This window comes from Scylla paramamosain, chromosome 3, assembly GCF_035594125.1.
Source record: "Scylla paramamosain isolate STU-SP2022 chromosome 3, ASM3559412v1, whole genome shotgun sequence".
In the NCBI taxonomy this organism is placed as follows: domain Eukaryota; kingdom Metazoa; phylum Arthropoda; class Malacostraca; order Decapoda; family Portunidae; genus Scylla; species Scylla paramamosain.
Window position 1 is genome coordinate 13,360,001 of NC_087153.1, and position 19,805 is coordinate 13,379,805.

General features: G+C 37.1%; 2 protein-coding genes across 7 annotated transcripts in view; one reads left to right on the forward strand and one right to left on the reverse strand.

The window, feature by feature from the left end:
• LOC135090687 (pumilio homolog 3-like) overlaps positions 1-2,981 on the forward strand; it is a 5,488-nt gene extending 2,507 nt beyond the window's left edge. The window contains exon 3 of the mRNA XM_063987691.1: positions 572-2,981. Within this exon, the coding sequence (XP_063843761.1) occupies positions 572-2,268 (1,697 nt within the window). The 3' untranslated portion in view covers positions 2,269-2,981. The remainder of the gene's footprint in view (positions 1-571) is intronic.
• Positions 2,436-19,805, reverse strand: part of LOC135090656 (protein FAM135A-like) — a 46,112-nt gene continuing 28,742 nt past the window's right edge. For 3 of the 6 annotated variants that reach the window (XM_063987613.1, XM_063987620.1, XM_063987628.1), the window contains exons 7-19: positions 18,502-18,592; positions 17,852-18,109; positions 17,328-17,396; positions 15,608-15,763; positions 15,272-15,433; positions 15,085-15,184; positions 11,901-14,763; positions 11,073-11,252; positions 10,264-10,465; positions 9,415-9,664; positions 8,892-8,995; positions 8,479-8,602; positions 2,436-7,632 (exon numbers count right to left, since the gene is read on the reverse strand). In XM_063987613.1, coding sequence (XP_063843683.1) covers positions 7,427-7,632; positions 8,479-8,602; positions 8,892-8,995; positions 9,415-9,664; positions 10,264-10,465; positions 11,073-11,252; positions 11,901-14,763; positions 15,085-15,184; positions 15,272-15,433; positions 15,608-15,763; positions 17,328-17,396; positions 17,852-18,109; positions 18,502-18,592 — 4,765 coding nt within the window. In that variant the 3' untranslated portion in view covers positions 2,436-7,426. Of the gene's footprint in view, positions 7,633-8,478; positions 8,603-8,891; positions 8,996-9,414; positions 9,665-10,263; positions 10,466-11,072; positions 11,253-11,900; positions 14,764-15,084; positions 15,185-15,271; positions 15,434-15,607; positions 15,764-17,327; positions 17,422-17,851; positions 18,110-18,501; positions 18,593-19,805 lie in introns of those variants that run through there. The other 3 variants (XM_063987637.1, XM_063987646.1, XM_063987657.1) reach the window with 3 other exon arrangements.

The following is a 19,805-nucleotide window of genomic DNA, read 5'->3' on the forward strand; positions in this document are numbered from 1 at the left end:
GGTTGATACCGCATTACATCTCAGCAACCAATGAAAATTTGAGTTATTACTTCATATGAGGAGTGCAGCCAACCACTGGTGAAACTTTTGTGCTTAATAAGTTACAACTATCCACAGAGTTCTTGCATCCTGTATTATTATCAACACATATCTTTCAATTAGTAGTAGTGTATGAATCCTCCAATAGTCGAGGGATTTTCACCAGAATAAGAACTTTGCAATTATAGAACAGTTTAATTTTCAGTTTTACCATTTTCCTCCAGTGTAGATTTCAGCAAGATTTATTGCCATGTATGTTTCTGGTACACACTTGCATTTACAAAGGGAGGTGAATTTAGTAGATCTCCTTACTTTATGGTTTATTTTATAGCCCTTGGTCAGTGTACTCTTGATATAAAACACATATGTAAAAATGCAGATAATATGTTGAGAGAGAGGGAGAGGGAGAGAGACAGAGAGCATTTCAAAACACTTCAGGAATAATGTTTTCTGAAAGATGGCAATAGTACATTTCATGGTTTTGGCACTTAGTTATAATGAAAAACATTTGGCTAACAGGATATCTTTTCAGTTGACATAGATGGAGTGAAGGCAGCCCTGAACAGTTATGACAAGAAGGGAGTCAAGAGGAAGTCAGAAGATGGGAATTCATCAGAGAGGAAAGACTGGAAAAAGTTAAAAGCAGAGAAAAAGGAGCTCAAGATGAAACGCAAGGAAAAGAATTTAGGAAGCAGTGAGAGGTATGAGCTAAGTATTCAAGCAAAGAAAATATGGGAAGAATTACGTCAGGCGAATTGCAAGAAGGAACGTCAGAAAGAATTATGCAAAGAATTGATATCAAAGGTGCAGGGAAAACTGAAATCCCTGATTTATGCCCATGACACAGTAAGGGTTATTGAAACCCTCTTGGCCAAAGGAGGAGAAGAGTATCGCACCTTAGTGTTTGAGGAGCTCAAGGATGACCTTGTTAATCTTAGTAAAATTAAATATGCACGGTTCTTTGTCTTAAAGATTCTTAGATATGGCACTAGAGCACAAAAAGATCATGTTATCAATTCACTCAAAGGCCAGGTAGTGAAACTGATGAAGCATAAAATTGCCAGTGACGTGGTAGAACTTGCCTATAATGATTATGCCAATGCCAAACAACGGTCCATGATGGTGCAAGAATTTTTTGGTCCCCAGTTTCGTCTCTTTCATGAGGAGGACATAAAATGCTTGGATGATGCTCTAAAAAAACATCCAGAGATGAAGGAATACATCCTGAAGGATTTCCGTTCTGCCCTTCAGCCTATCATAGATAAGGGAGTTTTTACCAATACAATGGTTCATACATTGTTGAAAGATTTTCTTTCTTCATGCTCAGTTGGGGACCGTAATGGTGTCATAGAAGCCCTGAAGGAGTCTTTAGTACCTATTATTCATACGAGGGATGGAGCTCGTGTGGCCATGCTGTGCCTGTGGCATGGAAGTAACAAGGACCGTAAAACCATTCTGAAGTCCTTCAGAACACATTTTGTAAAGATTGCCACAGAGGAACATGGACATATGGTATTGCTGGCTGCTTTTGATTGTGTTGATGACACCCAGTTTATGAAGAAAGTAGTACTTTCAGAGCTGATGGATGAACTAGACAAACTTGTTGGATCAGATTATGGGCTGAGGATATTACGATACTTAGTAGCTCCTCGCAGCCCAACATTTTTCCAACCATGTGTCCTGGCAGTGTTGAGTCAGGGTGATGGTAATGCAGCCAGCAAAAAAGATACGGATATTAGACAACGGGAACTCCAGGCAGTTGTCAGTATTCCAATTTTAAGAATGCTTTTGGCAAATCTTGAGCACTGGGCAGTAAATCCTAACTGGACCCTCTTCATAGGAGCAGCTGTGAAGACACTAGTGGGATCAGAGAGGGATACTATATTCCACAAAGTGGCAGAAATGTATAGCAAGCCATATTTTCCAGGAACAGAGGGCCATGTATTAGAACTGGCTCACACCACAAAAATGGTAACTTACTTCATAAAGTGTGACAAGGAACGTCATGAAGCACAACAAGAAACTTTTAGTTCAATCTTGCTTAAGAAGGCTGAAGATGAATTGGTGGGTTGGACCAGCTGCAATCGTGGCTGTTTTCTTCTTGCTAACATGTTAGAAACAGAAATTCCAGAAATTGTATCTCACATCAAGAAGTTAGTAACACCACACAAGGATAAGCTAGCAAAACAGAAATTCATTGGTGCAGAAGTACTTCTTAAAAAGATTTAGATGTCATGATTTGGTTTGTAAATGATATATGTGACAAGTAGAAAATTACAGTGCAAGTTTATATAGCTAACCTTTTGTCATTTAAAAGTTGGAATCAGTATTGTTTGGTAAATGTTGTTGAGTTGACATTTTAAGAATCTTTTAAAAAACAAAAAGAATACACATGTCAATAGGAAACTTTATTGTGAATATCACAATTTGAGTGAAATTTGAGGGAGACACATGGAAGGGTTGAGCCCCACCATTGTGGGGTTATCAGTCAAGTTATCACTCATCCTCACCACCAAGCCTCCACCTCCCACCACAACCATTTGTGTTATTGCAGTGAGGTCATGACTAGAGAGTTTTGTACATCTGCTTGATGTGATGGGCTGACTTGGGAACTTGTAAATGTACATGTGCCTGATGCACTCCTACTCCACTGGCTTGTGCTAGGTAGGCACCCCCACACACATACAAAAATAAATAAATAAATAATAATAATAATAATAATAGTAATAGTAGTAATTGCAGAATTCTGTTGTTGTACAGGACTATGGGTGCAGCTTAGAAATTTGAGTGCTCATGACTGATGGTATTTTCTGCCCGCAGAATGGGGCAATATGTTATGGAGCAGCTTCTGACAAGCTGCAGCAGCATACTTTGTCATTTGTTATTTTCTAAATGTTACATGTAATGAGATAAGAGGTTCTTATTAAAACATGTTGGTTTCATTGAAAGTGTTTTGACAGTCTTACCTATGCTTGACAACATCACAGTTTGGTTCAATTTGCTAATTCAAACAAAACCAATTGGGAGATTTACGAGGAGCTGCTAAATGAACCTTCAATACTTGGCTTGCACTGGCCTACATCTAATTGGCAGTGTACATAAGATTATTTATTTTTAAAAGGAATTTAAAACAAGCAATCATTATTGCTTCAAAAGTCAGATAATAAATAGTAAAGCTATATCATTATTAGTTTCTACCACGAAATTGATGATTTAACACTGAGTTACGTATTCACAAGTAAATGTTAAATACCTTTGTATTGAGCAATGGGTTGCAATAAAGTAAATGGAGTAATTTGATGTTAGTTTTTAAAATACATGTAAAATATAAACCATTTACATAGTCTTCCTGTGGAAGGCCTGAGACAATGAGTTGCTCCCGTATGATGCCCATCTTTATCTATGAACACCTCTCGTCAGCTCATGTGACTGTATAAAAAAGAAATATTTACTGCAACTCAGATTAATGGAAAAAACACATGTCACATTAAACGACAGAGAATCTTTGGCTTAAGGTTTGTTGTGCTGGAATAAGGAAACACTGAGATTCACTATACGTAGTGAACTGGAAAACTTTTAACACTACTGGGATCAAAAGTGAATTGGTATACAATACCATATTCCAACTCCATTCCCTGGATGTTATAATACTGTAAAACTTGGAAGTTGGTATAGTGGCACTTTAACCTGTTGCTGCTCATACAAATAATAGCAGTACAATATTCACTTAGGACTGCACAAAAGTAATTCAAAACAAATCTTTCCAGCAATGGGGTAACACACACACACACACACACACACACACACACACACACACACACACACACACACACACACACACACACATTCACTCACTCACTCACTCACTTTCATACACACACACACACACACACACACACACACACACATTCACTCACTCACTCACTTTCATACACACACACACACACACACACACACACACACACATACATGCCTACACAAGGCTTTGATGCTTTTCTCTATGCTACCAGTACATATTTCATATTTTAAAACTCAAGTGAACAATTTTCTCTACCAATATACATATTACAAAAATATTAAACACTTCATTGTACTCCACTCATCTCTCACAACTATCTACACTGACTACCAACCACGCAAGCTTTATGACTATATATTAAACAGTCTGAGGTACAACTTTCATAACTTGCTCTCTGATTCAACATATTTCTTCCCTGATTTTTTTTCATTGACTCAAATTTATGGTTTGATCAATCTTAATAAGCTCAACAACCTGTACTCACATTTGGTTTGCTCAGAGTTGGCCACACTAATACTGAAATCTAGTTCTTTGTAATCTCTGCACATGAAATAAGTAAATGAATACATAAATAAATGACCACACACACCTAAACTTCATATTCCATATCTATATATAAATTTATGTGAACACGGACTTTGCTTGTCCCCCTCCACCACTCAACTTGTGAATATAATTAATACAAAAGATAAGTAAAACCACTCCATAAAAAAAAAAAATAAATAAATAAATAAATAAACAGTGCATGGTGGGAGGGGAGAGGTGGCTATGCATTTTTTTGCCTTTGTCAACATCACATAAATTCCTACAATAGCAGGGACCCTGTAGAACATTTTCATGTTAATTTTAGCTACCACACACCTACGCTAGCACCTTCATTTAACACAGTATTTACTAAGCCCATATTACTACAAAGATTATAAGCCTAACAAATTACTCACTTTTCATGTCCAACATCCATTTATGCAGAACAAAACCAGATGAAACAATTTCTAGCTTGAGAATTTTATACACATTTAATTTTAATGAAATTTTTGGAGCATCTGTTTTAAAATTTTCCTGTAATCTCTCCCATGATCCCCCAATCTTTTATATCACCTACACTCACTCTGTAACAGTAGCTATATTACATATTAACATCCATACACACTTTCCTCAGGGTTTTTTTTAGGCATCACTACCTCCACCTGCTGGTTAGAAATTTGGGGTTGGAAGGCTAGATGAAGTTTGGTAAAAGCTTAATTAATGAAATGAGTATTAACATTACTTTTACAAATTATGCATGACAGCAAATTAATATACAGTGATATCTCTAAATACCAGGATAAATAGTAGACTTTGCTTTCATAATTATAAATTAGAAACTGTTTAGGAATAGACAGACTTATTTCACATTCATGAAGATAAAAGGTGCATTGTATCAACAGTTGTTGAATCTCATACTGTTTGGAGTATCATTTTTGTGAAAGAAATTTACACCACAAGCTGGGCATCTAAGACTCAATTTTTCCAAAATAAAAGAGATTTTCTGGTAAGTCTCTCACTTTTGCATGAAATGCATTCAAGATGTTTTTTGATGCTTCAACATGAAAATACATATCAATTTAAGACTGTTGAATGGCAAGGCAAATGAGAAGTTTCAGAAAAATGAGGTAGTTTCATGTCAAAATTATCCAAAATATATGCCAGTTATTTTCTAATGGACCAAACAAAGAATTTAATTACTACAAAACTAAATTTTGTTTTCTAGTACAGAACGCAAATGACTCGTACACAGCCATAAAATTATATGTACTCTTATCTAACATCCAATGATGCTGATAAAGTAAATACAATAATGAGCTTTATCAAGTTATCTTTGAAACTTGCTTTCTTCACTTGAGCAAGAATGTGGAAGAAAGATAACATAAAAAATAAATAAATAAATAAACATGAAAAAAGTCATCTGCTCCTTACAACCATACAAAACATCTCCCTCAGGATGGCAGCATTATACATCAACTCATCTGTCCCTAAGGTACACTTGACACCTACTTTTTGTTAATTTTAGATATATTTTGTTGTTGTTTTCAAATCTAATATCTCCAACAATTTTGTAATTTTGCTGCATTTCCATAATATAGATATGAACATTTATGCATTTCATATGCTGTATATATGTCCATACCCAGGCACACAAGTTTCATAATAGTACAAATATAAATATAAATTTCTAGAACGCAAATGTACAATCAAATGACAGAGACAGAAACAAATTTTTGGCAGATTTCACCTGTTTCTTATTTTCTTGCAAATCATGTTTTTGTTATTCAAAGCTTTTAGTCTCACTATTATGTTTTAAGAGCACCTGAGACTGTGATGTAGTATTTTATAGCCCTAGTAAGTGATTTATACACTCAAGGCCAGTGGTGATAGAGTATGTCTTCAATCTTTCCTATGACTTGATCAAACAAGAGCACAAAGAGTGTGCCAACTCTAATGCCACTTGTGTCCTGAGGGTGACATCTTCACCTACTAAAGTATCATAATACACAGGAAGAGAATGCTTTGTAAGTTCCCTGGCTTTATGTTTAGTATGTTTAATGGTAAGCATTTTCCCTTCAAAACATCAAATTTCTAATGAAGAAAATAAACTGGAATAATCATTCATTACTTTCCTTATATAGAGAGGCATAAATGGAAGAGGATGCAGTGGTGCTGAATCACTCCCCCTCCCCTCCTCCCCCATGATAAATATATCTATGTAGAAAATGTATTCCATTATTAACATCTATTTGGACTGAAACCTTTCACAGACTGAAAATATCTGCACCAAGTATTCTGGTAATGAGAAATATCACTGTATACCAACTAAATTATAGATACAATGAACATGTAGTCTTGTGATCTAGTGACAATGTCACCAAGTAACAATAACTGAATAACAAATTAACTACATATTTTTATCATAAGCAAGAACTAAAGATTTATAATAAAAAAATATATACATGTAAATGAAGTGATGATAAAATCTGCACTGCTTTGGAGCACAAGTCAATACTTGACCTCACTGACTCCTATGGCACAGATGACACACACACATCTCAGATGCCAACCTGGTACAGTAATGAAACACTGGCTTATAAACACTCGATATAAATCATTCCTATATTTTTTTATGAATAATTCAATTGCAAAATATGAAACAGCAAGCTCTTACAGATATATTTACAAAATGTGAAACTCAAATATATTGCCTATGTAATTAATTAAAATACACAGAATATATATATACATATCAAATTACCTACATTTTATGCAAACATTAAATATATATAAAGTCATTAAAATCTGTCTCAAGTAATAACATCACAAGTATAATCTACCAAGTATTCACGGTTTCATTTTCAGTTCACGTCACCCCTACACTTGATGAGGACACCAAGAGTGCTCACACAGGTACCAGGTATTAAGCTTGTTCAGTTCTATGTAAAACTCCCATATGTACAATTTTTACATCCTATGTACCAAAGTTGTCTACAGAAAGGGTTTAAATCCCTAAATATAGAAAATACCAGTACCTGAAATACTACCTTATAAATCTAAGCATTATTTAAAGTACTTCAGCCCTGTCACAAGTAAAAATTTTTCAATGAAAAGCTCTGAGTCCAAGACAGCAATGTGAGCAGCCCGACCTATGAGGGAGTTGGCGGTGGAGGGCAGGGCATGGTGAATATCATAGCGGACCAGAGTGACTGATGGGGAACTGATGATGGGCTGCAGCAGGTTGGACACCATTTCCCGATAGGCAGACCCTGAGGAAAATGTTACTTGCTCAGGGAAATATTTGTCTACTTGAAAGCAATGAGAAACTTGCAGACTGGCAGAATCAAAATCATTAATAGGTAATAGGATACATTCCTCCTAAATTAATGTCTCTAATAGCACAATAATAAATAAATATATACAAGAAAAAAATGAGTTCACTAAATAATCAGATGATATGTCCTGGAAAGGGGACAGCTAAGACAAGACCACTTATCTTTTCACAAGGATATATCTGTTCACAACCTCAAAGACCATTCATTGCTGCAGATAATGCATGATCTGTTTGTGAATACCTTGTAATCACCCATGGAAACCAAACACATCTTGTTATGAGTTAAAATTAATAATTTAGGGCAATTTCCAACACAACTACATAATTCTGGAAATATAATACAAACAACAAAATCAAAGAGCAACAATGATTAGTAGTTAATATTAAAAAGTTCAAAGTTCTTGAGAATGCCACCAATCTCCTGTGCCCACAATTCCCCATACCTAGAGGGACAGAATATCTTCACTATTGTGTATCTGTGCATTTTGTTTCTTATTTGAGTTAGGTTTTAAAAATCATCTAAATTAAGTCATTTTCTCAACATCTACTTAGAGCAACAATACTGTAAATGTTTTTGAGTACCTCCCCTCAGGATGCCAAGACATTAGATGAGTAGACAAATCAACATTTTAAACTTTTCTTGTCTGAAAATAGACCAAATAATTTTGCAAATTTAAGTGAGAAGCTAGGTAACTGATGTGTCATAAAGAAAAACAAATGAAAAGAAATTAAATCCTTGACAAATTAAAATAATTTTATCCGTATCTACATTATTTCTTACCCATGACTGAGTTATCCTTGACAGCTTGCCGACACAGTTCTATTCTAGCTGAGTGCAGGGGAACATATCTGTCCTGGGATGATCCACACAACAACACGTTGCGGAAATGGTGAAGCTGCGACCGCTGCAATGCAACAGGAGTTTTGCTAACCATCTACATTTTTCATCTTAGTTATCTTCATTTGTTACAGGACTGCTTTTCATATTTCAAATGATACAACTCACTCAAGTCCTCAATTAAATTAACCTATTAAACATTAGTTCACATCCATGTAATTCATCATGTGGAAATGCAGCATTCACAACAGGTTTAGGGACAGCTTTTGTGCCTATATTCTCAAAGCTGGCAATGGCCTAAAGCAATGAACTCCACTGTCCATATGTGATCTAACAAAAGCATCACATGGCCACACCTGAGTAAGTCTATATAGAAAAGTTTGGCGGATATCCACTCGATCCTTGAGGGAAAGCTGCAAGAGGGAGCCAGACTTTTTCCACTTCTGCATGAACCACATTCCTGCCACACAAAGAAATGTGTCATTAGTGTTCTATACATTTACCCATTTTCCATAAATAAGTGATGGCATTTGGAAAACAAACACAAAAATGCAATTTACTAAGAAAATTGAAATGACAATTTCTAATGTTTTACAATGAAACATTCATAATACTGAATATGAGTCATTCCTTACATTATACACTTTATACATTATATACACTGATATATGCTTACTCTTGTAGTTCCATATAGATTGACTGAGTTTCTATTGATACAGTCAGGAATTCCAGCTTTCTTGATAATTCTTTTAACTTAAAAAAAAAAAAAAAAACTCAGGATATAGTATACTAATATGAAGCTACAAACTCAGGATATAGTATACTAATATGAAGCTAACATGATTTATGTTTACTCTCAAACATATGACTTTTACTTACCCATATTGACTAAACCACTGTTGTTGTACAGCGTGCCCAAGTGAGGGCCCGAGAGTGAGAGGAATGTATGGAGCCTTGGAAGAAAGGGCTTCATGCGAGGGTGTGACACAGCTCCTCGGATAATTATATTTCCTAGTGAGTGACCAACAAAGGAAATGCGTTTGGGATTGAGGTTGTATGCCTCAATGTGACACATTATTTCTGTTACCAGGCCTTCTGTCAGCGTTTCAAAGTTTGAAAATGTATCTCCCTATGGATAAAGAGAATTATATTATTAGAAATTTAAATTGTGAAGCAAACTAATTAAATCTAATAGTACACAGATTTCTACAATATTCAGAGTTATGAAAGTTAATTGATAACATCAATACATCTTCAAGTCCCAACATGCTCCTGTTTTCTAAAGAAATAATTTGACTGAATACACTGAAGTATTTCACTCACATTTAATGGAAAATAAAGAAGACAATAATTTCACATCACCTAATAAAGACTGAAACATACAGACAGATCAAAGTCATGACCTTTATATTTCCCACCTTCAGCATACAGTAGCATATACATACTCATTCACAAACCAACCTCACTATTCTGTTCACACTTACAAAAACCATAATGTGAAATTTTAACAAAATATTGATGTTTATGGCTTATTTAGATGCTAATAACATAATTAATCAATTACATAATTTTGAACAGTTTTCAACACAGAAAATAATCATAATTATATTGTGTTTCAAATGTATGTATACTGTAATAAAACAATGATATTCTAAATTTCCTTAGGAGCTACATGTAACTGCCATAAACAATTTGAAAAGAAAGAAAATATATAGTAGTTAAACTCACCTGATTTCGCTCTGACATAATAAAGTCTAAGTTGGCTCCTGGCAGACCTATTTCCAGATAAGTCTTGATGAGCCGCAAGTCAGCAGAGTTACCATCCAGACCATGAACACACACTATGAGGTGCAGACCATCAGGTGATAGCACTCTGCAGTCATCACTCACGTGGAAGTAAGGAATGGTGGATGCCAGACCCGAAAAGTCACTGAAAGATATAAGACAGTACAGTATTGATAAAACTCCAGAAGTGATGACTGCAAGTATGTTGTATTTATATTGGTTTATTATTACCTTAGACACAACTCAAATTCATTTACATGTACCTTTCTTCTTTAAGTATTTCCATGCCTTGCCTAACATACAGCCCTATCATTCTTTCTACATTTTTATTTCTTCTGGGCACAACATGGATACCAGTCACAGCCTCAACTGTTACACTTCCAACATCATCCAATCACCCAGCAATACAACATCTACATTTATTCCAAAACTGCAAAAACTCATCAATATCCAACATCATTCAAAAAAAGTTTCCCCTTTTCTTTACCCCTACCACTATCAGGTCAATTTGTACCAACGATCTTCCAAATCAAGGGTGTATATGAGCTTGCTGGTGAGAGGAATGAAGAGAAAGCTTGCCCATACAATACAAATAAATATTAATTACATTCTGTGTCCTAAATCAATTTCAAAATTAAAAGTACATTTCTCTGTATCATGCCCAGCTTTGAGGCATCATTAAAGCAATACAAAATTTATCCGAAAGCTAAATAAATTGGCACCTTGACATGGAAATGACAAGAAAGCAATACCTGTACAGCAATCCTTGGAAGTTCATCTGTTGTTTGAATTCTTCTTTTGCTTTAACAAATGCTAGAGTGTCAGCTACAGGAGGATGAAGTCTTGGGGGCAGGACATCTGGTGGGTCCTCCAAGCGGCCCCTTTCCTTCCTCAGCTCAGAGGGACAGGTGCACTTGGGTTCACTCCGCTCTCTGGAAAACAGAAAGTAAATGAAAGACCATTAACTATTCAAGCAAAGATGAATGTACTGAAGCATAATATAGTATTAAATGTCTCTCACCATTATCTCTCTCCCTTTCACAAAATACAGTAATTTGTTTGTGCTTTCAGTTTAATCCTTCCAAGTGAGAACTGGCACTTACTGAGTATTGATCCACAACCCCCTTTTGAGGTGGATGATGTTATGATATGAACTAATATAAAGATGATGACTTCAACACTGAAAGATGAACAATTACTGGAGAGAAAAGAGGTGAATGATCAAATGTTTCAAGAACTTTAAAATAATTTTCCAAAATCACATGGTGGTCGAGAAAAGACTAAGGAAAGAGTAGTACAAAACATACAAATCATCAGGCCATCATGTCGGGATGCTTCGACTGTGATGGAGAAAGGCATCACTCAAATGGTACATACTGAGTAATGCCTGTTACTTCAAACAAACTGCATCTTTCAATTTATTTTACAGGCTTATCTAAATGCTATATGAGTAATAACAATGGAAAAAAATCACTAAAGAGTATCAAGAGATAGCATCTAGTTACTGAGTGAAAGAGAAGATCATTAAAGAAGAATTTTGAAATGTATTCAAAATATGGAAAATCTATTTGATGACTTACCTTGGTGAAGGTGGTCGGGGAGGAGGTGGAATATCTGACATGTTATCTTCAAAATTGTCATTCACAAGCTCTGATTTGTTAGTCACATCTGAGTTCAGCTTGGAATGTTCTTCACTCTTCCTTGCAGCCTCCTGTAGGAGTCTTGCCTCATTGTTTAACGCTTCTTTTTTGGCAGCCATTTGAGCAGCTTTGAGCAACTCTCGCTGGGCCTCCCGGTGAGCCCAGACACTGGCACCCTGCTGCTCTAGGAAGAGTTCAAGCAGAGTACATTTGCTGTCAGCCAGTTGTGCCAGAGGGTCAGATTTTGATGACAAAGGTTCTAATCTCCTCAAGGGTTTGATCTCTTTATCCCGAGGGCTGGAGGTTTCTTTCAAGGAATCACTCTTCTCAAGATTGGGTGGTGGAGCTGATTGAGTGCGGACTCGCTCAGTGCCATTAATATGGTGTTGGTTCATCTTTGTGGGTGTTGGTTCTGATAAACGATCAGGAGTACCTGCCATCTTTCTGCTTGGCCCCCTCTTCTCCGGCCGTCCAGGACCAGAAGATTGGTGTCTTCTTCTCATTGATGGCAGAGAATTAAATTTATCAGGTCCATGGCCAGCTTTTCTGGAAGTCCTTTTGACGTCATTAAGGACCTCACTAACACTCTCATACACATTGACCATGTCCTCCAATTCAAACTCACCACTGTGTCTGGGAGTTACTGCATGAGAGCTTGCATGACTGCGTTCACTCTTGTATCCATCGTCACGCTGTCCTCTTCCAGTTTCAGTCTTTGGGCTTTCACTTCTTGGCCTGTCTTTGTAGCCAGTGATAACATGTTTGGCTCCCCTATCTTCCCGAGGTATCCTGCCAGTGGTGGCATATCCCTCTCTCCTCAAAGCGTCTCTCAGGCCAGGCAAGGGGTCCTGGAACTCTTTTGGAGGTGGAGGAAGGGGTACTTCTTCATACACATGTGGATCACCTCTATTGGTATTGTTAACTTTTTGTAAAGACTGAGACTTTTTAACTTCTTTTCTGTGAGGACTTTTTCTTTGTTTTATCTGAAGCTGGTCATTGGAAGCAGATCTCTGAGTAGTCTCTTTCCCAATTCCTTTATGACCTTGTGTCCGAGCTTCAGACCTACTAACTCTATGATTGGCTGGGCTCCTTGACCCAGGCTTGTTTTTGTACTTGACCCCTGGCAAGGTTTTACTGGCAACTTCATTCATTGAAGCCTTTGGCATCTGAGGGCCATTAACTTTTGCTCCATTGTTTTTGTTCCTGTTGCTTTTGGAAGAATTAGCTTTAGATCCACTAGACTTGAGAGTGTTGCTTTTTGTTCCATTGGAATTTGAACCATTACTAAGAGCTCCATTGGCTTTAAATTGTACAGTAGAGGTTGCAGAGAGTAAGTCCTTGATGGGGTACTGTTTTATATCTAGATCAGGACTAATCTGGCCGCTTGAGGAACCTGAACTCTGTCGACTGGAGTTGGAGACCCATCCACTCTGTTCAGAGGTTATGTCACTGTTAGAGGATGAATCTTGGTGAAGAATTAGAGGCTTAGGATTGTCAGGTGTCTTTTTTACTGGTGATGTAACTTTTTTATTCAAATGCTTCTGGTCTACTTTTTCACCACCAATTTGTAATAAGGTAGAGTCAGAGGCAGAAACAAGACCAACCTCAACATTGGAAAGAATGGGTGGGTTACGATCAAGGCGTGCAGGCCGGGGAGGAGGAGCTACAGAACCCTTGGCATTTATTTCAGATGAAGATTCTGAATCTGTTGCCAGGAGATCTGGCATAGACTCAGTGATACCTGGAGAGGAGGCAGTGGCCACCTCCCACAGGAAAGAAGGCATGGATAGTGTGCTTTGTGAGTGCCGCATGATTTGGTCCCCACCACCACTGCTCCCTGGAGTGTGAGCCCCAAGGTTGTAGGGCATGCTGAGTGAAGGCTCCAGTTTGCGGTACTTGAGGAGCACCACATTCTCAGCAATGGCATTTGCTTGCGCTCTTTTGCTTTTGTGATGGCTGGAGGAGTTTGACCTGAGCTGTTGTGCTCTTTGTATCAACTTTAATTTATATTTTGCTCGTTTGTATGCAGAGCCCTGACTTGCAGGTAACCGTAATTCTAGTTTCAAATTGTTTTTCAATTTTTCCTTCAAACTATTTCTAGGCATTGGAAGCTTGTGCGTCTTAGGGGGTATTGGAGGCTTGAAGTCCTTAGGCATCTTGTCTGTGCGAGGTGGCAGTGGTGGTTTGTCTTCTACCTCAGTTTCTTCCTTATTAGCTGAGACTTCTGAGGCCTTGGAACTTTTGGAGCCTTTAGAAGCCTTAGAACCAAGAGTCTTTTCATCACTTTCTGAGCCACTGCCTAAAGTATGTTTACTACTACCACTACCACCACTGTGTACTGATGATACCCGTGAATCATTACTGCGTGACCGGCCCTCCCCTCCTTTCCCTTTCTTTAGTGTTCCTTTAGGATCTTTCTCTATGACATAATTTTGAATTGAAGGCTTTACACCTAGTGATGGTGATTTCATATTTTTGGTAGCAAGTTTTGAAGCTTTTCCTTCTGTATTACTAGTTCCTCTTGACTCATAGCCACTGGTACTGGCTGCCTTGGAATCAAAGACAGTGCTGGCAAGAGACTTATTCTCTTGGCTTGAAAGTGACTTGGAGTCATGATTATGAGTGGGCTTAGACTCCAATTGAGACAAGACTGTAACATGAGATTCAGCTGCCAAAGGTTTGATGCCATTACGAGTCTGTGGCTCTGGTCGAGTCACATCAGGTGGAATGACTTCTCTCTTGACATTCTCTCCATCCAATTGGTCCACAGCAATCTGAATATCTGTTGCACTAAGATAATTTTCTGAAAGTAAAGATGCTTTCATCAACTGACATTCAATTATTACTCATATAACACAAAATTCCAGCACTGTAGAAACCCCTGCTAGTAAGCACAGGCTAAAGTATTCAATGAATCTTCACAAAACAATATGCTTAAGCTATTTCTTACTTAAGAAATTTGATTAATTTCCCATACTGTATTTTAACATTTAAATAAGTTTCCAGTGAGAGTAATGGACAATTTTTACAAACTCCTCTTACAAAACCTATAAGAAATACATAAAATACAATTAATAAGCTAACTGTAAGATCCAATTTAAGGGCTGAGTGTCCAACCACTCACCTGACTTACGGCTAACAATAGATCTTCTACGGGCAAACTCAGCAACATGTTGATACTGGTCTTCAAAAATCACAGGAAGTGTTGATGCATCACCATCCATCTGCAACACCAGAAAGACATACAGTAAGACATAAAAAATTACAAATAAATAAATAACAGCAATGAATGTACTGATGATGTGCCTCACCTCTGTGCACTCTATAGCCAGCGGTGGCAGCAGGTTGAAGTAGCGGGAGCGCCTCACAGCTTCTGAAACCAACACATAGTTCTGGTAGTTGCTATCATAGCACCCACTGGCAGATGGCCGAGGATTATCAATGACAAAAAATGCCTCTGCAAATCTCTTCACCTGTAAAAACATAAAAAGGTATTAAACTCAGGCACTTAGGGAAAAAATAAAGATATATAAAGACACCACATGATTTCAATTAATTCATACAATTCAGGAAGGATACAAACATTTATACTGCAACCTAAATAAAGGCAAAACAGTTCATAGAGATGGAGAAGAGGCAACACACACCCGCTGAATGTGGTGCTGCTTGGCCAGGTGTTGCCTCACAGCATCTGAATTCATCACCACCGAGAGGAAATGCTGCCACAGGAGGATGTTTTCGGCACACAGCTGTGCAATGTCACTATTGGCCACAACAAGAAAATCCTCTTCACAGTCAACCGTCTGCAAGTATGTTTAATTTATTGCTTGTGTTCTTAGTATTCTTATTTTGTTCCTTATCCTCATTATTTTGTACATTTTAATTTTGTTCTCAGTACATCAATTTTTCAAGAGTAATTTACATTCAGAAAAACTATTCTTAACCTGACTTTGTGTTAATGATTATAAATCCTTATCAATGCAATGCCATATGTCAATTAACAATTATAAGATAAATTATAATTGTAAGCAGAGACATTTAAGGATAAAGACAAACTGGATAAAAATTTTAAAGCATTATCATATTATTTGCTATAAAAGGGAAAATAACATGGAAGTACACAAAACAGGTTTTCTGATGAACAAAGTTAACCAGTATTTTCCTTCATTCATCCCTTTCTTTGGTAAACTCTGGAACTCCCTTCCTGCTTCTGTATTTCCTCTTTCCTATGACTTAACTCTTTCAAGAGGTAGGTTTCAAGACACTTATCCTTTAATTTTTGATGGCTGGTTTTGACTCTGTTTGGGACCAGTACCCAAGTAGGCCCTTTTTTATTATAATTTTGTTGCCCTTGGCTAATGCCCTTCCTAAAAAAAAAAAAAAAAAAAAAAAAAAAAAAAAAAAAAAAAGCTAACAAGAAATGGTGACTATTAATGAAGGAGTCAGAGAAGGTGACAGTATTCCTCCTCAGCTGTTGTTTATTATGATATCAGAGAGTCTAAGAACTTGGAATGGGAAGAGGAATGAGTTAAGAATAATGGAGAATACAAAAATAATATCGGATTTATCTGTGGTATAATTCTGATAACTAAATATGAAAAATACTACTACAAATGGTTTTATGATTACACAAAGTGAGAGAATAGATTTGAGGGTGACCATAAAAAAAAAAGAAATGTGATGTTGCAAATTACTGATCAGACCAAGAGGTTTAAAGCAGATGATTAAATAATAGAAAGTTCTCACAGAGAGAGAGAGAGAGAGAGAGAGAGAGAGAGAGAGAGAGAGAGAGAGAGAGAGAGAGAGAGAGAGAGAGAGAGAGAGAGAGAGAGAGAGAGAGAGAGAGAGAGAGAGAGAGAGAGAGAGAGAGAGAGAGAGAGAGAGAGAGAGAGAGAGAGAGAGAGAGAGAGAGAGAGAGAGAGAGAGAGAGAGAGAGAGAGAGAGAGAGAGAGAGAGAGAGTTAAGATAGCAAATATTACAGGAAATGGATGACCACAGTAAAAGAAAAAGTGAAAAATGTCAGACACCAGACAAGTAACACAAACCAAAAAAAGTAACAGGATGCTAAAACAAAGGCATGGAAGACAGAATTAGATGGAGAGATGAGATGAATAATTTTGCAGGGGAAGACCTGGAACAGATGGCAATCAAAACTGATGAGTGGAGAAGTTTGGTGGAGGCTTTTGTCCTGTAGTGGCTCCATTGAGGCTGAGTGTTGCAGAAGTGTACAAGACGTGCAAATATTGTAATTATAAGAACAATAGGTTATTTATGTTCAAAATCAACCCCATCATATAATTATGAGGAAGAAATTAACGTGTGCAGGCACATAAGCATACATTTATGGAAGCAGGCAAAGCATATTACCCTTGTCCTTTCAGCGTGGCGGCGATCAAAGCGAGGTGTTTGTCCTCCAATGAGAGCAAAGTAACACTCCTGGCAGCATGCAGGATCAATGATTCTTCAGATATGGTTAAACAACTAATGAATTTACTGATCCAGATGACAGCTATTTCATAAGATTTTTGGACAGAATTAATCAAGGAAATTTACATGTGTTTATGACAGCACAGAAAATAATCCATCTTCCTCCATTTGTAAAGAAGCACATACTCCTATTTCATGAGGTGATATATGAAAGTAATTCAATGAACAAAATAGTTTATATGAAAATTGCAATCTTATTCCAAGAGAGGAAATCTCTATGGAATTCAGCAAAATACAAATTTCAGCAAAGAATTAATGAACTTCAATAAAATTTACTGTTGTGGAAAGAGAAGCAGATTTGTTCTTATAAATTTCTTCATTGTGACACACAACAAATCATGCAGCTTGTGTTGGTGAGAAAGACCTCCCATTCTCTAATTTTCAGAGATACCACTTAGTCTAACCTTGGCCACTTCAGACAAATTATCCACTTTGAGGCGTGTGGGCTGAGGAGTAGAAGGAGCTGTGGAGGCTGCCCCTGCATTGCCTGCACTAGCCACCCATGGAGGAAGAACAGCCATGATAGTCTCTAGCTGGGCAGCCAGGGCAGTGTGAGCAGCTAGCAGAAGGGTGCAGATGGTGCGGTGAGTGGCACGTGCCTGGGCCAACCGCCACGAAGCACTGCTGCTGCCTCCACCACCACCACATTTGATGGTGTTGTTCTAAAGGTACAGAAGTATTTTAAGTACCACAAGAGAAGACCCTGGCACAATGTTCAGGCAAGCTGTAAGCATGTACCTAATGAGAGAGAGAGAGAGAGAGAGAGAGAGAGAGAGAGAGAGAGAGAGAGAGAGAGAGAGAGAGAGAGAGAGAGAGAGAGAGAGAGAGAGAGAGAGAGAGAGAGAGAGAGAGAGAGAGAGAGAGAGAGAGAGAGAGAGAGAGAGAGAGAGAGAGAGAGAGAGAGAGAGAGAGAGAGAGAGAGAGAGAGAGAGAGAGAGAGAGAGAGAGAGAGAGAGAGAGAGAGAGAGAACTGCTGCTGTAAACCACTGTCTGCATTGTGTTTGAAATATGATTTTTCTGTATTAAAAAAGAACATGGAGAGGACAATACTTACAATGGTGCCAAAAAAGATAGTCTCCATGTTGGACTGCTGTGTGCGGGCACTGAGACGAGGGGAGCTCCAAGATTTGCCACTGCGGCCTCCACTGTGAATGATAAATTCTGTATTAGACAAAGAAAATTAAGCTCCACTTATGACAAAAATAACAAGTTATGCACAGCAGAAAGAAAAGTTTGATTATTTCTTTCAATAACACAATAAGGAACAATACTGTATATTGTATATTGTAAAATATGTATGGTTTCTTAAACACTAAACCTAATTTGGTGGAGTTATTGTTTACTTTTATTTCTAACTCTAACACATGAACTTTCCTTGAAAATGCCTTTTTGAATATTTGTTTCCAACTGATTTTGATTTGCATTAATCTCAAAAAGTGATATAGAAAAACAGAATATGATATGAAACAGCATCCTTCAAGAGATGAAGAAATATAGTATTATTATGAAACAATGCACAACAATAAAACAAAAGAACATACATAATCTAGTATTCTAAGATAAAAGTGAACAAAATCACACTAGTTCAGTAAGTTCAATCAAGCAATTCATGACAATACAAGTAACAAGTCTGTAAAGAGAGTTCATTAGTTAGAATCTGCACAGAAGAAACTTGATTAAATACATATACACTGTCAAAACAAAATGAATTTCATGTGACTTTTTTCATGTAAGTGGCAGATAAATTCTCTCAAATATCCATCTTTGAAGTTTGATACTGCTGCCATCTTCAGAAGAATTCATCATTCAGATAATATTCATGGAAGAACATCCATAATCAATGCAAATATTACTTAAGTACAGGTTATTACATAAGTCAACCAATACCATTTACATTGCAGCAAGTCTAGTGGTGCCATCACATGATTAACATGATAAAACTTTCAGATACTTGTATCTTTAGTGAGCTACTCTGTTTTTATTATTGATACATAGCTGCAGTCAACTTAGTTATTGCATCAGTATTTGAAGTTTGAGATTCACTAACCATCATCATCAGAAGTGAAAGGCAAGAACTTAGTCATGGTTTCTTTTCCATCACAGGGAATGACAACAACCTACTGCATGAGAGCTTTGCATCTAAATACAAAATGTCTAAAACTGAGATTTTTTTATTTGTTCAGTCCAGCAACAAGTAATTTGCTAGACAGATTAAGTAGGAAGGTAATGACTGAGTGAGTAGGATATAAAAATGGTAGAAAAACAGGTAGAATTTTCACCTGCTGTCAGGTGGTTTGACATCACTCACATACCCATATTTTATCTAAATATCCACTTTCAAATTAAAACTGTGATTAG